Source organism: Diabrotica virgifera, chromosome 5, assembly GCF_917563875.1.
Source record: "Diabrotica virgifera virgifera chromosome 5, PGI_DIABVI_V3a".
NCBI classification, from domain to species: domain Eukaryota; kingdom Metazoa; phylum Arthropoda; class Insecta; order Coleoptera; family Chrysomelidae; genus Diabrotica; species Diabrotica virgifera.
The window spans coordinates 205264201-205286269 of NC_065447.1; the positions used below are offsets into that span (position 1 = coordinate 205264201).

At 32.4% G+C, this 22069-nt stretch overlaps 1 protein-coding gene across 1 annotated transcript in view; it reads right to left on the reverse strand.

Moving 5' to 3' along the window:
* The window catches only part of LOC126885269 (dynein axonemal heavy chain 5), a 356025-nt gene that overhangs the window by 327056 nt on the left and 6900 nt on the right, over positions 1 to 22069 (reverse strand). The window contains exons 4-8 of the mRNA XM_050651757.1: positions 19263 to 19466; positions 11992 to 12236; positions 9030 to 9137; positions 8612 to 8936; positions 3057 to 3280 (exon numbers count right to left, since the gene is read on the reverse strand). Of these exons, the coding sequence (XP_050507714.1) occupies positions 3057 to 3280; positions 8612 to 8936; positions 9030 to 9137; positions 11992 to 12236; positions 19263 to 19466 (1106 nt within the window). The remainder of the gene's footprint in view (positions 1 to 3056; positions 3281 to 8611; positions 8937 to 9029; positions 9138 to 11991; positions 12237 to 19262; positions 19467 to 22069) is intronic.

Consider the following 22069-nt stretch of genomic DNA (forward strand, 5'->3'; position numbering starts at 1 on the left):
CAGTGATTTGCTAACTACGTTGATGTGAAGTAAAATGTCATGCCATATTACCACCGAGCAAAGAAAAGTCAAATCACGGATTTGATTTGCCAAACAGCTTGCCTCATGAGCAATCATTTTATCGTTGATTTTATTGACAGTGATTTCTATAAGAGCATCGTAGATTTCTTCAATTTGGTATATCATGGGAGTAATTGCATCAATTCTACTTTCCCATCTAGTTTCGGACAAAGATTACAATGTTAGGCTAGAAATATGATTTTTAGTATAGCCCAACGATGAATAGATGCTGAGAAAAAGTTGTAAATTTTTGTCACTAAGAAAAAGAAAGAAACTGCACAGTGTGGGGCTTTAGCAGCATCGTTCACGACTAAGTTAAGTGAATGGCTAGAACATGGGACAAAAAATGCTCTAGATTCATTTTCAAAATTCTGTTTTGAGCTCCCAAGTTCTTCCCTTTCATGTTTGCCCCATTATCATACTCTTGTCCTCTCAAATCTTCCAAAGGTATTCCCAGTTCATTCAGTTTTTGCAAAATAACTTCTGTTAAGTCCCAAGCCAGTGGATTCCAGTACAGGCACAAATCCAAGGAAATGTTCTGCACTTTTAACACTTTGTGAACAGGTACCTAAATCGACAAAACGTGCAACAATAGTCATCTGTTCCACCCCAGAAATATAAGGTGTACAATCTAAAATAATTGAGGTGTTTAGAAGTAAAAGGGTTTAAGTGCGCTTTTCTAAAAATATGCTCGAAGTACAGATTCGCTTATTTAAAAATAGATTTATAACTTGGTGGTAAAAGGATTCAAGCATATTTCGCCCTACAGTCGTCAGCTATCGCCATTACATTTATTTTAATGAAAACAATTGCATTTTGCATTGGTAGTAAATGGGTTTAAGTGCGCTGGAACCATTTTACAACAAAACTATTTTTATAGTATTCTGTAAAAACAAGTAGTAGTAAACGGGTTTAAGCACGCTTGAATCATTTTACCACAAAACTATTTTTAGTATTCTGTAAAAACCTCATGTTAATGCAGGATTACTTTTGCTTTAGGAAGAATTTAAAAAGTTTTGACTGGCTGAATGGCAAAAGCCTGTACAAAAAAAAACAAAAAAATGCAGGATTAATTTCAAGTAAATAAATATTATATTTGTACCGAATTTCGAAGACTAATTATGCAAAAATATTGTGCAACGTGCCAGTTTTAGCTACACTGTGGATAACTGCTGTAATACAAGCTGGAATGAAAATGATTAGTACTTACCTAATAGTTAAAATCAGCACTTGAACCGTTTTAACAGTAACATTTATCAATACTATGTACCGATTCAAGTACATTTTCTTAGTATTTTAGAGTTTATAAAACTCAACAACTTTTAAGCTGATTATCTAAGAACTCTCAAAACTGCATTTAAACCCATTTACGTCAAACCCCCTCAATTATGCTATAATACTTTGCTGATTGCAAAAAGTTTAAAATTTTATTTTTGATTTGGTCATGGAGGAGCTGAATAATTTCGTTTTGAATACGTTTTCCCAAGTAGTGATGCTGCTTGTTACTACCATTCGTTGTTCTGCTAATGTGCTCTTGTAAGACAGAATCAAATTTTCCAAAGAGATCAACAAGCTTTAAAAAATTACCATTGTTACAAAATCGCCCCTCACTATTCTGATCCCACTATTCTTAAGCGAGGAAGAAGAAGGCGGTGTTGTCAATTTGAAGCTTGTAACTGTTATTGTTTCGCTTAGGTATTTAATTCTCGTTTTTACAGTTGCATTTTTTCCGCTCTTTCTTTTTCTGTTCCGTTGATAATATTAAGAACGAATTTATATTTCTTCAATTTCAAAAATTGGCTGTCCTCTAAAATTTACCGCCCCTAAATTTGCCGCCCTGGGCAGCCGCCCAGTTCGCCCACCCCTGGGGCCGGGCCTGTGTATGAGTGTATTGTTTTGAAAACGTAGCGAAATTCTTGGAGATTCGTATTCGTAATCAGTAATTCGATATTCATAGTCAGAGCATTATTTTTGGTAATCAGAAAAAGTCATTCACCCACTTTCAATGTCAAGAGTTAAGTGTGAAAAATAGATGATGTTTGCGTCTAATTCAACCAGATCATTTCTTACGTAAATATTATGATTACAAATACCTTTTCAAGGAAATATTATAATAAAACTTAATAATTGTTTCTGGCTGATGTGAGATTGCACTTTCAGTTTGCTTCTGTATTTTATAAAATAAAATTTGAATTATGGTTTTGTTTGGAATAATTACTTGAGAATAATAATTATGATTGGGATACAAAATAATACCTAACCTAATCCTAATCACCGTAAAAACCTAGAAACCGATTTTTACTTTAAAAATAAAAAACCGGTTATAACCGGGACAAAAAAACAACCGGTTATTGCAAAGTAAAAAAACCGGTTTTAGGTTTAAACCGGTAGGTTTTTCCCATCCCTATTCATTATTGTACTCATTTGCCCTCATTTGCGGCAGTAAAGTAACACTTTATTGTACTGAAAGAAGAATTTTACTTTACCTGCCGCGATTAATCGGAATTGAATGTAAGTGGTCGATGGCAGTAATCGATTATTTAATTGAGTTAACTTACAATTTATTTACTTTAATTATTAAAAATATTGTACAAAATTTACGACATTGTTAATTGATGTAGAAAAGTGAAATTCTGTAGAATTTTGTAATTATATTCATATAAAATAAATCAACACTTTACCGATTTAGAATTATTCAATATTGATAACTATTGATTAAAAATCGAAAGCGGCCATCATGCAGAAGTCACCTGTCATCACTGTCATGAAATTTTTATTACGTCTAAAATTTTGAAAATTCCTAATAAATTGTAAGTAAGTATTAAAATCAATATCAAATTGATGGCGATAAAATTTTGTATGCACCACGTCAGTAAAGACTCTTTATCGAACTCGGCTGTTATTCGCCACGCTCGCTAGGCTCGCTCTGCTCATATCAGACTCGTTCAATAAAGAGTAACTTTACTGACTTGGTACATAAATAACTATTATCGTACCTTTTCAAACCTTGTTAGGAACCTGATTCCCTGTGGCGTTTCCCAGACACTATCGAAATTTCTCTCTATTGATTCGGCTATAGTCTGTCTAAGTTGTTCTGTATTCAACAGAAAATTCTTGAAATCAGTTTCAAATTCTCCGTTTCTGTGATCCAAGTAGTCATATGTTTTGTTCATGACAATTTGTTTTATTTCTCCAAATTTTTGAATAGCTTCTTCAAGAGCTTAAATCGAAAGAAAATTATTTAGAAGTTATAATTTAAATTAACCCATTTAACCAACAGATGTCTTCTGGACAACATGTCGGAGGATTCAAATTGGTCGGGATATCTAAACCAGCGTATGATTTGAGAAATACATTTAGTCTTATTGACAATGCTTCTCGAGAAAATGCTACACATACCTCCTAGCTATGACAACCAGTTAGACAAAGGTCCCAGGATACTGAAATCAGAAAAGCAATAGAGCAAGCCAAAAATAATAAAGCATTTGGACCATATCAAATACCAACTGAGGTAATTAAAATTTTGAACGAGGAAAATATTATCTCGTTAACCACTGAATTTACAATGGAAGAAAATACCAAATAATTGATTGGAGTCACTGTTTATTATGAGCAATTTGGATTTAGAAATGGTATAGGAACTAGGGAGCTATTTCGTATGCTCGTTCTCTTACAAAAAAGTTGTGAGTTCCTAAAAAACGTTTATGTTTGTTGTATTGACTTCCAAAAGGCATTCGATCGAGTACAACACGATATACTTTTAGATTGCCTGCGGGCAGCAGGCTCCTTACACCACTACGATATCAGACTGGTAAAATACTTATATTTAAAATCAAGTAGCCTCTATCCAAAATGAAGATAGTCAAAAACTTTTCATTAAATGTTGAGTACGACAAAGTTGTGTTTTGTCACCCAGTCTTTTTATTCAATACTCTGAAGAAATCTTTAGACAGGCTCTGAATGACAGACAAAATGGAGTAAGACTAGGCGGAGAAATAATCAACAATATCAGATACTCTGACGATACAGCCGTTCTTGCAGAAAATTTACAAGATCTCCAGACATTAGTAAATCTAGTCAGTGAAGCAAGTTATCGGAGTGGCGTCAAGTTAACATATTTGAAATACAAAGCGGATGTCGGTTCAAAATATTAATATATAAATCAAGGTATACTTTCTTTTTACGGAGAGTAGATAGAACGTTTACGCTTTTTTAAATACCTTGGAAGCTGGTCAAATCTAAATTGTGAGTCTGATGAACAGATAATAACCAGGATCGAAATATCATGTCGTTGCCGTTAATGCAAAATGTCATATATGTTAATAAATATTACACTTTTTAGGAGACAAAAAAACTAAATAATATTTACTGTATAAGTAGTGTTGTTCTCTAAATTAGAAGATATACTTAAAAACAAAAGACGATACATATGTATAAGCCCTAATTTGAAGAAAAACACTACTCACACAGTAAATTTTATTTAGTTCTTTTTTGTCTCCTGAAAAGTACAGTATTTAACATATTACATTTTGCAGTAACGGCAACGATGTAAGGTTTTTATGATCTGGAAACCAGTTATATATAAGAGAAATCTTTCGATGCATATTCGCAAGAAATTCCTGAGCATTATATGTGATCTATCATATTGTATGGTTGTGAGACATGTACATAAATAACCAATATGTTTGACAAATTAGAATCATTCGAAATGTGGTGCTATCGACGGATCTTGAAAATATTGTGCATTTTGCACACTTTAAATGAAGATATTCGTAAAATGATAAATTCAGAAGGTTTGCTCATAAACGTCATAAAATATCAGAAGAACAGTATTCTTTCTTCGGCCATATAAATATTTACAGTCTGACATTTGATGAGATCCAAATAAATCGAATCATATTATACGGTAGCAAAATGTTTCTGGAAGATTTGAGTTGCCACAAATAAAAAACTGTTAATTATATTATCCAGGGTATATCATTAAGAATGTCCAATCTCTGAGTTGTAGATTCTAGACCTTAAAATATTAAAATTTAACCCAAATCACTTAAATAAAATATGGTTCCTTACCTAGTCAGTTTTATTAAAAGATTTTAAAACTATTTTTACCCAGTACTTTAAAACTATTTGACGTATCCTTATCATACTTGGCAGAAAGTATGGCTACTATACACCCTATTAAACTGTGATAAATACACGTTTCTAGCTACTACCAGAGGCGTACGACAGGTGATAGTGAATGGTTGATCCTTCCCAAATTCTACGCCACTAGGGGAATTACTATTTTAGCGCAATTTTTCGATTCTCCAAAACTTTCTATGCAAATAATATACTCTTGATTGATAACCATAAAGTCATTATAGTCCTGTCGCCAGGGGGGGTACAACGGCCTCCTGTATTCAGATGGACTTACCCAAGTTTTTTTTATGTATTTTGACCCGTAGAACACGAATTTTTTGGGTAACAGTTGATCCGCATGTCGATAAGATTGTTATAAACAAAGAAGTTGAGGAATTACATAACAGCGATTTCTCGCAAAACAAAACATGTTTTTGTATTTTTTGGGCCATTCTAACCAAAAAGTGTTCCTACAATTTTTTTCGTAGGATGCATAGTTTTCGAGATAAACGCGGTGGAACTTTCAAAAAATCGAAAAATTGCAATTTTTGTACTCGAGTAACTTTTGATTAAAAAATAAAATAGCAATTCTGCTTACCGCATTTGAAAGTTCAAGTCAAAGTATATCGGTTTTAGTTATTTGCATTGCTAAAAATTTATTATTTTATTGTTAAACAAAAGTATAAACACCTAGTGCTGGAGTGATGTTTTCAATGATTTCTCATTTAAAATGGAACGAGTAGGTAGAGTAGGTACAAGTGCAAGCGAGGCTATTTCTACGTAGCATGCATGTAAACGCATGTATTAGGCACGGGAAACACTATGTGTTTATAGCTTTTTTTAGCAATAAACACATAAATTTTTAGCAATGTATATATTTGAAATGATAGAATTTGACATGAACTTTCAAATGCGGTAAGCAGAATTGCTATTTTATTTTTGAATCAAAAGTTATTCGGGTTTAAAAATTGAAATTTTTCGATTTTTTGAAAGTTCAACCGCGGTTATCTCGAAAACTATGCATCCTACGAAAAAACTTGTAGGAACATTTTTTGGTTAGAATGGCCCAAAAAATACAAAAACATGTTTTGTTTTGCGAGAAATCGCTATTATGTAATTCCTCAACTTCTTTGTTTATAACAATCTTATCGACATCCGGATCAACTGTTACCCAAAAAATTCGTGTTCTACGGGCCAAAATACATAATAAAAACTTGGGTAAGTCCATCTGAATACAGGAGGCCGTTGTACCCCCCTGGCGACAGGACTATTAGTTTTCGAGTCATTTGAAGTCAAATATGAAACGGCACAGTTATTTTGATTAATATATTGTGTCGCTTCATTTTTAACTTCAAATATCTCGAAAAGTTATGATTTTATCATTACTAATGAAGAGTATATTCTTTACATAAAAGTATTGGAAAATCTAAAAGTTACACTAAAATAGCTATTACATCAGTGGCGTAGAATTTGGGAAGGATCAACCAGTCAATTTCCCCTGTCGAACGCCTCTGGTGGTAGTCAGAAACGATTATTTAACATAATTTAGTAGAATGTACAGTACCTACACTTTCTACCAAGTATGATAAGGCTACGTCAAATAGTTTTAAAGTACTGGGTATAAATAATTTTTAAATATTAATCATATGAATCATAGTATAAATTAATCAAAATAACTGTGACGTTTTATGTTCAACTTCAAATATCTTGAAAAATAATAACTTTAGCGTTACCAATGAAGAGTATACTATTTACATAGAAAGTATTGGAGAATTGAAAAATTGTGCTAAAATAATAATTCCCCCAGTCGAGTAGAATTTGGGAAGGGTCAACCATCCACTATCCCCTGTCGTACGCTTCTGGTAGTAGCTAGAAACCTTTATTTATCACAATTTAATAGGTTGTATAGTAGCCACACTTTCTGCCAAGTATAATAAGCATACGTCAAATAGTTTTAAAATACGGAGCAAACATAGTTTTTAAATTTTTAAATAAACCACCCTGTAACTCAGTAAGGAGCCATATTTTATTTAAGTAATTTGCGTTAAATCTAAATACACTGGCGGCCAAAAAATTTAGGTTACTAGATAAATTATACACGTTTGATGCCTCGAATTTCCTAAACCTGTAGTCCGATTTGGGTGATTTTTTTAGTATCTTATAGCTTTATTATTTAAGAATCTCAATGTATTAATGTTGTTGCTAGACAGGTAAATGCCATTTCATACCGGGTGTAACAATCACACTGTGTTTTTCCTTAAAGTTCGGAACACTCTGAGGAATATTATAGCTTAGATTAAATATTGAAATTTAAACTCAATTGTAGCCTTAGGCTTTCTTAACATTTTCTTTTTTGACTCATTTGCTTATGTTGGATAATAAAAAAGTTAGGTACTTTAACAACTAGCCATGTTCTTCATCAATTCAGGGTGTTTCTAAATACGTGCAACAAACTTTAAGGGGTAATTCTGCATGAAAAAATAATGACTGTTTGCTTTATAAACATATGTCCACAAGTGCTTCGTTTCCGAGATACGGGATGTTGATTTTTTTCTTACAAACTGACAGTTTATTTGTTGCTCTAAAACCGGTTGATATATGCAAAGGAAATTTGGTTGAGTCTAAGATATAGTTATTGCGAAATTTTTGACATACAAATAAGAATTTTATATTCACCATTGGGTTGCATACGGGTATAAATATTTTAGATACATCCCGTATGCACGCCAATGGTGAATATACAATTATTTATTGTATGTCAAAAAATGCGCAATAACTATCTCTTAAAACCTACCAAATTTCAGTTGCATATATCAACCGGTTTTAGAGCAACAAATAAACCAACAGTTTGTAAAAAAAAATTTAACATCCCGTATCTCAGAAACCAAGCATTTGTGGACATATGTTTATAAAACAATAAGTCATTATTTTTTCATGCAGAATTTTCTCTTAAAGTTTGTCGCACTTATTTAGAAACACCCTGTATTGATGAAGAACATGGCTAGTTGTTAAAGTACCTTACTTTTTTATTATTCAACATTAGCAAATGAATCAAAAAAAGAAAATGTTAAGAAAGCCTAAGGCTACAATTGAGTTGTAATTTCAATATTTTATTTATGATATAATATTCCACAGAGTTGAAAAACACGGTATGATTGTTACACCCGGTATAAAATGACATTTACCTGTTAGCAACAATATTAACACATTGAGATTTTTGAATAATAAAGCTATAACATACTAAAAAAATCACTCAAATCGGACAACAGGTTTAGGAAATTCGAGGCTTCAAACGTGTATAATACATCTAGTGACCTAAATTTTTTTACCGCCAGTGTATTTTGAGGTCTAGAATCTACAACTCAGAGATTGGACATTCTTAATACACCCTGTATAGATCCATAATATAAATGACAAACAGCAGGATTTTTACCATCTCCAAGCAACAAGCCTTCCATTCGTCGTTGGAAGAGCCCACTATAGTCATCGATAAGATCGAACATAGCTATGATTTTCATCAATCGTCTACAAAATGCATCGAACTTTCCAAATACGTAGTTTTCGGAAAAATTAAACTGATGTTGTCCTGGTAAGAAAGGCTGAGCTTTAACAATATTATATGTTTTTCTATAAACCCGATTTAAAATAATGCAATGGGTCAGCTTCTCCTTCATATGAGGTCGTTCTTGGGACCATATGCTCTCCTGGCCTCTGCAGGTTATATAGTCTTTGCAAGTCTCTATCATTTGATTCGTGATCTAAAAACAAAAGATTTATTTTAAGGATGACAAGTAAATAAAGTTTAAATTTTATTTGGCTGATAAATGTATGAATACCTAAATATCCCTTACCTTTACCATTAAAGCTGAGGTTCGTTCAGAAGTGTTGTAAAACTGAGATACGCTATGTATCAATCGAACTGTTTGCAGAAGTCCCATTATTGAACTTCTCATTTTAACCTTAAAAAAGAAAAAATTAATTAAAATATTGAATGAATTGATGAATAACTAATAATTGACATAACCCCCTAACTCAAAGAACTTCCGAAAGAGTCTCTGAATGATTTACGGAAATGACAATATACACTCTCTCCGTAAAGTTACCTTGGAATTTTATTTAATTTTATTATTTTTATACAGGGTGGGCCCAAGGAAAGAGTCCACCTCGATATGTGGCAGTAGATATTAGATTTTAAGGAAATGCCGAAACAGGTCGATTTTTATTTTTATATTGCAATTTTTTGGCATTTATTTCATACTAGTGACGTCATCCATCTGAGCGTGATTACGTAATCGATGATTTTTTAAATGGGAATAGGGGTCGTGTGGTAACTCATTTGAAAGAATGTTCAATTATCTATTCAGTAATATAAACATTAATATCATTATTTATACAGGGTGACCAAAAAAATATTTTAAATGAAATTAATTGACGCAAAAAGAAGAACGTATGTAATTTATTTAACTCAAAATACATTATACTGCTGTCAGAAAATAGACTAAATTGTTTACTTCACAAATAAATATTTTTTTCGCTTAAATTAAATCACGAACAGCCTCTCACCTACCTTTTGGTAGTTTGGACATTCAATTTAAGGCCATCGGTACATACATCGCAAATATTTTACGGGTATCCCTACTTTTTCTGTCTTTACACGGCAAATTACGTGTAGTAAAATTCACACTGGTATGGATAGGTAAACATTACTAGAATGTCATTCTACTTGAAAATGTCATCATTAATTTAAAGAGATGGCTTTTGAATGTTCTTGGAAAACTGTTATTTTTATAATTGGAAATTATTAATTCAGTTAATAAATGTGATAATTTTTTCACTAACTATGTATTCAGTGGTTGTAATAATTTATATGTACAACAAAAACTAATACTCAATCGAGAAAAGAGGAAAAGTGTTAAAGTGATTTTTTAATTATATATTGTTACTACGGAACGCTTACAATTTTGAACATCTTGAGGGCCGAAAGTCCCTTAGAATAAATAAAAAGTTTATTTTGAATGAGATATTTTAAATTAATTATCACACTAAATTTTCTCTTAGTTTTTCACCCCTGTAACTTATTAAAATAAACATTATAGAAGTTCTCAGGGACTTTTGGCCCTCGACAATAACGTACTCTTTCATTCTGCGTTTAAATTTTTTAAAAAAACTTATTACTTTTCTCAGGATTCGAAAAAAATGAATCCCTATTTGAATAGCATTGCAGCCGAAAATACGTACCCATCCTCTTAAGCGAAAAGCAATGTTTATTTGCCAAATAAACATTTTTTTCTATTTTCTCACAGCAATATAAAGTATTTTGAGTTAAATAAATTACCTAAATTCTTCTTTTGGCGTCAATTAATTTAATTCAAAAATTATTTTTTGGTCCCCCTGTATAGATATTGATATTATTGTTTATATTACTGAACAGAGAATTGAACGCCCTTTCAATTGAGCTACCACACAACCCCTATTACCATTTAAAACAATCATCGATTACGTCATCACGGCCAGATGGATGAAGTCACTAGTATGAAATGTAAATCAAAACATTGTAATTTAAAAATAAAAATCGACCTGTTTCGGTATTTCCTCAAAGTATATTAACTACTACCAAATATCGAGGTGGGCTGTTTTCTTTGGCCCACCCTGTATAATAGTTTTCCGTTTTATACCACAAACGCGATTTTGGAATTTATAGCACGGTAATCTGCTATCTTTAAGGCCTACGGTATACAAGGAAGGGCCAGTGCTACGCTTCAACCGCCTATTATTACCCCTGGCTTCACCCAAAGTACTCATTTTGTTCAGGCTGAGTCGACCCGGGGCTTGTAGACATTTTTAAAAATGTTTGTATGTTCTCGCCGGCGCTGGAATTCGATCCCTGGCCTTCTGAGTGGAAGTCATACCTCCTACCGCCTGAGGTATAATAGGCCTAATATAAGTTTTCTATTATTCTTATATCTTTAATCATACCCTACACTGTCAAATGCCTTTTCATAATCTATATAGCAGGCATGCATATCTTTATTCACGTCCAAACATTACCCATTATAATACACGAATAAAACCAGTGATAAATTCCAACCTCATTTGGATGGATTTGCTGATTTTTGCTCCCAGAATAGTATAGCATCTCATTCCTTGTCCATCCGACCACCTGGCCATCTGACCACACCAATTCCGAGAATATCGATTTTTAGTGTAGCCCTTCCTTTTCTAAACTATGTAATTTACCAGCTGGAAAAAGACTTCTTAAGTTTCACGTTCCAATTTTTAGATTACTCCCGGAGATTCTTAGCACCCTTTGACTATCAAAAGTCTACCGGAAACAATACTAGGAAAGAATAATGGAGTAGTTTCCCGTTATATAGTATAGTATTCAATAATAGACAGATCCAGGTCCATTTCCCTTACGCTCTAACTTGGTACTGATGTCGTGGCTACCGCACGACATCAGAGTAGCATAATATGGGAAGGAAACTTTGGTAGTTAGATGGGAGAATGGGTATATAGAACATAATTTGTCTCAGGTAAGTACCAGGAGATTAGAAGATAGTTATGGCTCAAGTGACAGGGTCTCTCTCTCTCTCTCTCTCTCTCTCTCTCTCTCTCTCTCTGTCTCTCTGTGTGTGTTAACTGATCCAACAATGACGATGAAATTTATGTGACATAATGTATTTAATAATGGGGCGAAAATCAGTAAAAGTAGCATGACGCTAACATATTTTAATATTTATACATAGCGCATATATTTAAAAAAATTAAAACATTAATAAAAACACAAAATTTCGCAGCCCATAAAATACTTACTGGATCATCCAAATACAAAGAATGACACTTAGTTTCAAGAGCTTGAATAAACTTTGCATTATCTTTAGCTTCGTTATAGCAAAACGTAATCTTTTTATCGGTATCCCTCCAATCTTTTATTATTTTTGCGTGGGCTAGTTTCAAGCACAAAATGGTCATCTGCACTTCCATCGAGCTAACCTGGTTTACAATTTGTGAGAATTGAGCGCCTCTCTTCTTCCAATACTCTAATTCATCTTGAGGTCCTAAAATGAAACCTAATATACCCAACAGTATTTAGAAAGATATGCTAATAATATTTTTTTGCATTTTTTTACAGACAAACGTATCTCCTTAATGTTCTGAACCAAATAGGGACACACACTACTTTTCAAAGTCTTGGTCAGGATCATAATTATATCATCCCAATCTCTAAACCACAAAATCCTAAAACAGGTCCCAATTGATCATAAAAATATATCAACGAGTGATAACCTAGTTGATCTTGAATCAGATGTTAATGAAGTAGCCACAAACAACATTGTCCTATACAGGAGATAGGTATGGAATAACAAAAAGGCTTTGCTTCTGAGTGGACACTTTCTAAATTTTATTCAAAATTTTCTTGAATTGAGAATATTTAAAGTACGAGCAAATGGAACTATATCAAGTCTAATAAAGGAGAACGGAGTCCCTAAAAGATCGGTGTTAAGTGTGTAACTTTATTTATTGTTGAAATGACGAGTAACGATATTTTGAAATATTGGCAACAACCCGTTAAAGGAAGACTATACGCGGAAAAAACTAAAATTATTGTATCCCAATGTACCATTGTATTGTAATGTAAACTATAATAAAACATGACTGGCTTTTTGGCTTTGCCAGTGCCATTAACTTTACACCTGGAAATTTAAAGAACCTGGTGCTCCTACTAAGATCAAAGATCCGGATCGTTCGTGAACGACCCATTACGAAAATTGTTGTTTGTTCCTGTTTATTGCAACTGTTACTTCATGTTACTCTGTTGCCTTATCATTCCTTTACTAAATCGCGTATTTTAGGTAAGTGTTATTCCTTTCTATTTTCAGATTTATTTTTGAAGTGAAAATCGAAACGTCATACATTAGTTAACAATGTAAGTTTCATTACACCAATAACTGTGGCTCATTCCCATATACAGTCCGTCTAATTTACTTACCGTTGCACGTCATTATCTACGTTAGAGATCTAAGTTGACATTGTAGCTTAATTACAAAAAATTCTTGAATTCATTTTAAATCAAATACATCACGCAATTTTTGCGGAAGTGGATTATACAGCAAAACAAATTAATATACAATGTAAATAAATAAAAACTTTAGAAATAGAAAACAATAATTAAGTTATAATCTTACGTTAAAGTACATAATAAAAACAGCAAATATAATGAAACAAATACTTATAATAAATAATATAAACTAATATGAAGTGTCATCACCGCAACTGTCAAATAAATGTTACCAATTTATGCCAATATATCACCTTCGTTCGATTATAGTTACAGTGTATTCCGAACAAATGTGCTTCATAAAGACGCTTTATAATCCATTTATACAAATTAAACTAAACATATTATTTTGTTTATTAAATACTGTGTGTATTAAATAATTAGAGAGTCAAAAGTCAAAACCAGAGGAACAATAATAACAAAAAGTGTACAAATATTGGCATTTGCAGATGATGTTGATATCATAGCTAGAAGCAAAAGAGAAATGATAGAAGCATTTAATGCTATAGAAAGAGCGGCACAAAACAGTGGCCTAAATATTAATGAAATAAAAATATATATTGCTAATAAAACATATAATGAACTCATTAAACATCTAAGATCTAACAACATCACGAAAAAACCAAATGCAAAAAATATACAAAACCCTGATAAAACCGGTCCTTATATATGGATCAGAGACATGGACACTGTCGAAAAGCGATGAGAACTTATTAGGTACGTTTGAACAAAAAATCCTTAGACACATATATAAGGGGGTGAAAGAAAATGACGTATGGCGCAGAAGATATTATTTTGAACTTTACGCAGCATACAACGAACCCGACGTCATAAAAACCATAAAGATCGGACGTTTGCGCTGGATGGGCCATGGTGAACGATTGTTGGAGACCGAAACACCAAAACAGATAATGAAGCAAACACCAGTAGGGAGAAGGTCAAAGGGAAGACCCAAACTTAGATACATGGAACAAGTGGAACAAGATCTGAAAACACTTGAGATTACCCACTGGAAGAACAAAGCAAGGAACAGAACAGAATGGCGGAAAATCCTAGAACAAGCCAGGACCCAAAAAGTGTTGTCGAGCTACTGATGATGATATTATTGTGTATTTCTTTAAGTTAACATTAATAGAAATCTTTAAATATTACTTCTACGCGTATATAATAAAATATGTCTAGGGGCTGTAATGCCAGTGTACTCGGAATAGTGATTCTAAAAAAGAACACACCTACCGCCTAAATATTTCCTGTTGGTATCATGTGACGTCACGGGCTATGACGCGGATGACGTGGAACGGTAAGTGAATTAGATGGAGTATAAACATAATATGTACTTAAAATAGATGTAAGATTGGATATAAGTCAGAATATTTTGATAAGCGTAAATGGTTTCTATTTCGCATATATATGCTTTTCGAGCTAGTAGTAGTAGTTTGGGATAGAAAGATGACCCATTTTGGATACGTAGTAAGGGGAGACCGATTCTTTAACTTATTATGATGGGTAAAATAGTAAGGTAAGTTGTTCTGAAGCTATTTTTTGTGGCATTTTCATAATCAACTATTTTCAATGGGAAATACTCAACTATATTCAATAACCACAATTTTACCAAAAAAAATATTTTATTAACGTTTCGACGCCCAAGTCGGGTGTCGTTGTCAAAATACAAAATAATACTAGATTAAACAAAAATGTTGTTGCTTAGCAAAAAATTCTTCTAATAATTTATTTAATCTGACTCATTTATATCGGCAATTCAGACATGTATTATACATTTTAAAGTAGAAGTCTTTAAAATACCCGTGTTGAGCTGGCCCCCCCCACTTGCAAAAATTAAAAAACAAATAGCCCTGATTTATGAGCTATTTATGAGCTCTCATATTCCGCAAACTAAAAATTTTGAGCTCGTTCCACTGAGCAGGAATTTAATACCCTAGTGGGGGGGGCTGAGTCAGCCCCCCCCACTACTTAAAAATAGGAATATTGAATCGGTTTTTGCGGCAGAATTACGAGCTATTTATGAGCTCTTGAAATTATATAGTTTCGATTTTTGAGCTCATCCCCTTCACCCCCAAACAACCCTTTAATTGATTTAACTTAAGAGAAAGATGCTGAGAAAACTTAAAATATATCGTATTGCGAATATAATTCCTATAGCTTATATACTCTAAGAATAAACTATTAAATCAAGAGCATTTCGATTATTGAGCTACAACCCCTTCGCCAGAAAACCACCCTATCTTCCCGGCTTGAGAGAAAGTTGTATTTAAAATGCGTTAAACTAATTATTTGGCGACTACATATCATTTAATCATTTATAAGCTTCCAAATTACGCGCATTTAGATCAGTAAATTGCAATTTATTTTGTATAGTGCAGTCACTGAAGGTAAAAATCAACGATTACCTTCAATTTCGGTGAACCTTCATCGATTTTCACGAAAATTGGTCAGTGGTTAGAGGATACGTCAAGAAACAAAGGTGACATGGTACCACCTTGCGCCTTTACCCTGAGGGTGGATACCGCCCCTTCTCGGGGGTGAAAATTATTTTATAAAAAATAAATGCACAAATCAATAAAAGAACAAATTAAAAGCAAAATTTATTATATAAAGTTAATAAAATAAGTCAATACTTTTTAAGTTATTAAAGATCAAAGATTTTAATTATTTGTGAAAAAAATGCATGTTTTGAAAAGGTTTTTTGTAAATCACTGAAAAACTTTAAGTTTTTACAAAAAAGTTAATAGTACTTTAATTCGTATAGCTTATATTCTAAGAATAAACTCTTAAATCACGCGTCTTTCGATTATAGAGCTACAACCCCTTCGCAAGAAAACGACCCCATATTCCCGGCTTAAGAGAGAGTTGTTCTTAAAATAATTTAAATTAATTATTTGGCGACTACATATCGTTTAATAATTTATGAGCTTGCAAAATATACGCATCTCAATTATTGAATTGCCATTTTCTTTCTATAGTGCAGTCACTGAAGGTAAAAATCAACTAGTACCTTCGATTTCGGTAAATCTACATTCATTTTCACGAAAATTGGTGAGCGGATTTTGATACTATCAACTTTTTCTGCATCTTATTTTTCATAGGTATTTCTAAGTACTTTGACAAGTATTTAGTACCTAAGTGTTATAAAATGCATCTCTTTCCCGTTATTTAAGCTTGAACCCTTAGGTTTTAAGAGTCGCGGAAAAAAATATACATTTAATTACCAATAACTTACTTTAAATTAACATTAAAGGGTTTTTCAAGTAAGCAATTTATTATATTTTTTATTAGCTTCAATTTTAGTGATGAAAACTTTTTTGTAAAAACTTACAGTTTTTGAGTCATTTATGAAAAATCGCTCTAAAGCATGCATTTTCTTTCCAAAAATTAAAATATTTGATCTTTAATAACTCAAAAAGTATTGATTTATTTTAATCACATTATATAACAAATTTTGCTTACAATTTGTCCCTCTCTCGATTTGTGGGGTTATTTTTAATAAAGTAATTTTCACTCCCGAGAAGGGGTGACATATACCCCAGGCTAAAACCCCAAGTTGTTATTGTCAATTCGTGAAAATAAATGGAGATTTACCGAAATCGAAGGTACTAGTTGATTTTTACCTTCAGTGACTGCACTATAGAAAGAAAATGGCAATTCAATAATTGAGATGCGTATATTTTGCAAGCTCATAAATTATTAAACGATATGTAGTCGCCAAATAATTAATTTAAATTATTTTAGGAACAACTCTCTCTTAAGCCGGGAATATGGGGTCGTTTTCTTGCGAAGGGGTTGTAGCTCTATAATCGAAAGACGCGTGATTTAAGAGTTTATTCTTAGAATATAAGCTATACGAATTAAAGTACTATTAACTTTTTTGTAAAAACTTAAAGTTTTTCAGTGATTTACAAAAAACCTTTTCAAAACATGCATTTTTTTCACAAATAATTAAAATCTTTGATGTTTAATAACTTAAAAAGTATTGACTTATTTTATTAACTTTATATAATAAATTTTGCTTTTAATTTGTTCTTTTATTGATTTGTGCATTTATTTTTTATAAAATAATTTTCACCCCCGAGAAGGGGCGGTATCCACCCTCAGGGTAAAGGCGCAAGGTGGTACCATGTCACCTTTGTTTCTTGACGTATCCTCTAACTACTGACCAATTTTCGTGAAAATCGATGAAGGTTCACCGAAATTGAAGGTAATCGTTGATTTTTACCTTCAGTGACTGCACTATACAAAATAAATTGCAATCTACTGATCTAAATGCGCGTAATTTGGAAGCTTATAAATTATTAAATGATATGTAGTCGCCAAATAATTAGTTTAATGCATTTTAAGTACAACTTTCTCTTAAGCCGGGAAGATAGGGTGGTTTTCTTGCGAAGGGGTTGTAGCTCAATAATCGAAATGCTCTTGATTTAATAGTTTATTCTTAGAGTATATAAGCTATATGAATTATATCCGCAATACGATATATTTTAAGTTTTCTCAGCATCTTTCTCTTAAGTTAAATCAATTAAAGGGTTGTTTGGGGGTGAAGGGGATGAGCTCAAAAATCGAAACTATATAATTTCAAGAGCTCATAAATAGCTCGTAATTCTGCCGCAAAAACCGATTCAATATTCCTATTTTTAAGTAGTGGGGGGGGCTGACTCAGCCCCCCCCACTAGGGTATTAAATTCCTGCTCAGTGGAACGAGCTCAAAATTTTTAGTTTGCGGAATATGAGAGCTCATAAATAGCTCATAAATCAGGGCTATTTGTTTTTTAATTTTTGCAAGTGGGGGGGGCCAGCTCAACACGGGTCTTTAAAATGATATTGCCAATATTGATGAGTTGCGTTCCTGGGACGACTTTACTAAAAGATAGTTCATTCGATTACATGAAATCAACCCCAACTCAAGAATATCCGCCACAAAAAATCATAGCATGTGATCTGTCTTTAAAAAGACAACCAAATGCAACGATGGCAGTAAAATTCTTGCGCTAGAGATTCCATAGTAAATCATTAATTAATAAAATCATTTTTTTGGTAAAATTGTGGCTTATTTCCCATTGAAAATAGTTGATTATAGTAGGGTAAGGACGCAGAGGAATTGGTACAAAACAGGTTATTGCCATGTTGATCGCCAACGTCAAAGGGACATGATAGGGGACGTTAAGAAGAAGAATAGTGCAGTTACTGAAAGTAAAAAAAAAACTATTACATTCGATTTCAGTGAACCTAAATCGATTTTAACGAAAATTTGTGAGTGGTTAGAGGATATTTCAAGAAACAAAAGTGACACGGTGCCACATTTAAATTTGTTATATAAAGTTATTAAAAGTACTCAACATTCTTCCCTTGATGTTGTTCTGAAGCTATTTTCTTGTGGCATTTTTATTTATGGTTACTTAAAAACATGGCTTATTTCCCATTATAAATAGTTAAAATTCTTCTCTTGAGTTGAATAAATTAAGGGGTTTTTTGAAGGGGATGAGCTTAAAAATCGAAACTATATAACTTCGAAAGCTCATAAATAGCTCGTAATTTTGCCGCAAAGATCAATTTAATAATCTTTATTTTTAAGTAGTGGGGGGTTGCGGAGTAATATTAAATTCTTGCCCAGTGTAACGAGCTCAACATTTTTAATTTGCGGGATATGAAAGCTCATAAACAGCTCTTAAATCCGCGCTATTTGTTTTTAATTTCTCAGAGGGAGGATGCAGCTCAACAGGGGTTTAAACAAATTAGAAGATCAATAAACAAAAACTTCAAACACCGCATCTTCTAAAGAAACAACTTAATAATTATGATATTTATGAAAGATACATATTTTTAAAAGTATTAACTGATGTGTGACATTTATTACGCACCATTTACCACTAAACCCTAAGATCTGTTATTTTATCCGTAAAATTGGAACAAATTTCCAAATCGCGTTTTCAAAACTAATATTGGGTGCACAAGGGATTTGTGATTTGCTTCGAGTATATCTACGACTATAGTAATTTAAAATGATGTCAATCACCTGAAGAATCGTTCTCTCTTCTAATCTGCTCGCTCTCTTTAAGAATTTCATCCAGTCGCTTAATCCAGCCTTTCACTCGGTTCTCGAGTGGGACTGTTTGATCGGAATGTTTTGCTAGTTCCTTGATATCGTCGGGATCTTGATTCGCCATTAACGTTTTTCCATCGTCGAATAAATTTCCTCCACCGCATACTTCCTCGCACACTAAACAACCAAATTATGAAGTTTTAAACGACGATAAGTAAGGTTAGAGAAATAAAATATTAATGCTAGGTATTTAAGAAAAAAATCATTAGTTGTACTACACTTTGATCATATAATTACACAAAAATTGTATTAAGAATTTCGTCGTTTTATGGAGACTACAGTTTTTATTGATACATAACATATTAGTCCAGGAACCGATGCTTTTCACCTCGCAATTTTTACAGAATGGATAGATTTGCTTAAAAATTTTAGAATAAGTAGTGGATAGTCCAAGATGCTGAAAGGCGCTTTCAACATGGGGGTGGTAGCCACTCCATCTCGGGGGTGGAAATTTTTTATTATATTTTTACCGCAAAAGTTGTTAAAAATATTCATTCCAAGCAAAAAGTGTTCTTTACATTTTTTTGATAAAATTAATTGTTTTTGATTTATTCGCTATCGAAAGCGTTAGTTTTATATCGAAAAATCAATGTTTTTCGATATACGTACTCATTTACGATTCACTCAATTTCTGCTGTAAAAAAATTTTTTTTAAACCAAGTTCTTGGGAATTAAATAACCTACAATTTCATATTTAAACATTTTTTCGTATCTCTGATGCCAATCTTTCTATTTTGAAGAAAATGGCATTTTTTACCAAACTACAAAAATTCGTTATTCGCTTTTAACTCCAGTTTTTTTAAAACTAATCATTCTAAGCCAGTCAAACTTCCAGAATCTATTAATAATACATAAATGAAGAAGAATGAATAAAACCAATGACTAAAACCGCGAATTTCTCCTTTTTTTTTTCAAAATAATATATTGATTTTTTTTACCGTAACTTTTTTTATTTTTTATCTTGGAAAATTTGGTAAGAAAGAATTTTGTATGTTTTTACAAGATATATAAGACTATTAATATTAAATTGTTTTAAAATCCTCAGTCGCAAAACGAGGTGACTTTGAAAGGGTCGGTAAAGATGGGTTTTGCATATTATTACAAGTTTTATTTGTCAATATCTCACTTAATTTTTATCGTAGAAAAAATTTTTTAAGACCAAGTTCTTGAGAATTAAATAAGCTACAATTTCGTATTTATCATATTTAAACATTTTCTCGTATTTCTGATGCTAATCTTTTTATTCTGAAGAAAGTGCCATTTTTAATATTTTGCAACAACAAAAATTCGTTATTCGCCTTTAACTCATTTTTTTTTAAAACTGATCATTCTAAGCCGGTTAAACTTCTATAACAGGGGTGGCCAACATCCTTGATACTCCGAGCCATTTTTTAAAATTTGAAATTTCTCGCGAGCCGCAATTAAACAATTATTATTTAAATAGTGTAAAAAAGGTATTGAATTTTTTTCTTACAGTTTGGACTACACGAATTTTAAAGTGAAATAAAGTTGTTCACATCGTTGTTTCAAATATGCCAATAATTCTACAAGTAGCCTTTACTAATTCAGGATACTTTGATTTTTCATCATTCTTCCATCTTTTTCTGAGACGGCTTACTGATATTCTATCGTCTTTCAAAAACTGTCTTTAACACTTTGTCTTCCTCTGATCTTACAGTCACCAATTCAGCATTACGTCACCTTCTCCACTCTCCCGTCAGTTCAGCTTTTTTAGGGCCAAATATCTTTCTGAGAACTTTCCTTTCAAATTCCAGCAGCTTATTTATTTTCCACTGATTTAGAGTCCATGTTGCACTTTCATATGTAAAGATTGGGCGAATAATTGGCATGTACAGTCTTAATTTAGAACGTCTTTTTAGCAGTTTAGACCTTAATAATGATGATAGGGAATATAATGCTCTATTCCACGCAGCTATCCTTGCTGAGACCTCTTTTTATACGTGGTTGTCATCTGTGGTTGCCGCCGCTAGATATTTAAACTATTTTACTGCTTCGAAGTTGTGGTCATTAATAGTTATGTTCTGCCTAACTCTTGGTCTTGGATTTTTGGTTACTAGTGTGTATTTCGTCTTCTCTTTGTTTTGTCAAAGGCCCAGACTACCTATTTTTTCCTCGAGTTGTGAAAACACCTCTCTCACGTCTCTTATAGAATTAGCGACTCCACCTAGCTCAACAGCAAAGGCCAACAATAGTTTTGATGCTCGATTCGCAAATCGCCTTGTTAACTCAGATGATATTTTACTTATTACATAATATATTTTAAGGCCAAATTGAATAGCAACGGTGATAAGGGGTCTCCTTGTCTAAGTCCTTCCGTTACTAAGTCCTTCTGTTAAACTTAGTTTTTATATTTGTTGTCAGTAATTTAAGACATTTTGAAACACAAAACTTAAAAAGTAATTCAGGTACCTTTATTGAGAGCTACAAAAATAATCCTTCAAAGAGCCACATGTGGCTCGCGAGCCACAGTTTGGCAACCCCTGTTCTATAACCTATTAACAATATATAAATTAAGAAGACCAAATAAGGTCAATGACTAATTTTAATTAGGGTGATGATTAGGATGTTGCTTATAATCACTTTTTCGCTTAAAAAAATAGAGACTGACATTCTTTTCATTAATAGATATTTTTAAATACTTTTAGTTTAGTTTAGCTTAGTTTGAAAAAGTTATCCTCGAAAAATGCATAGTTTTCCCG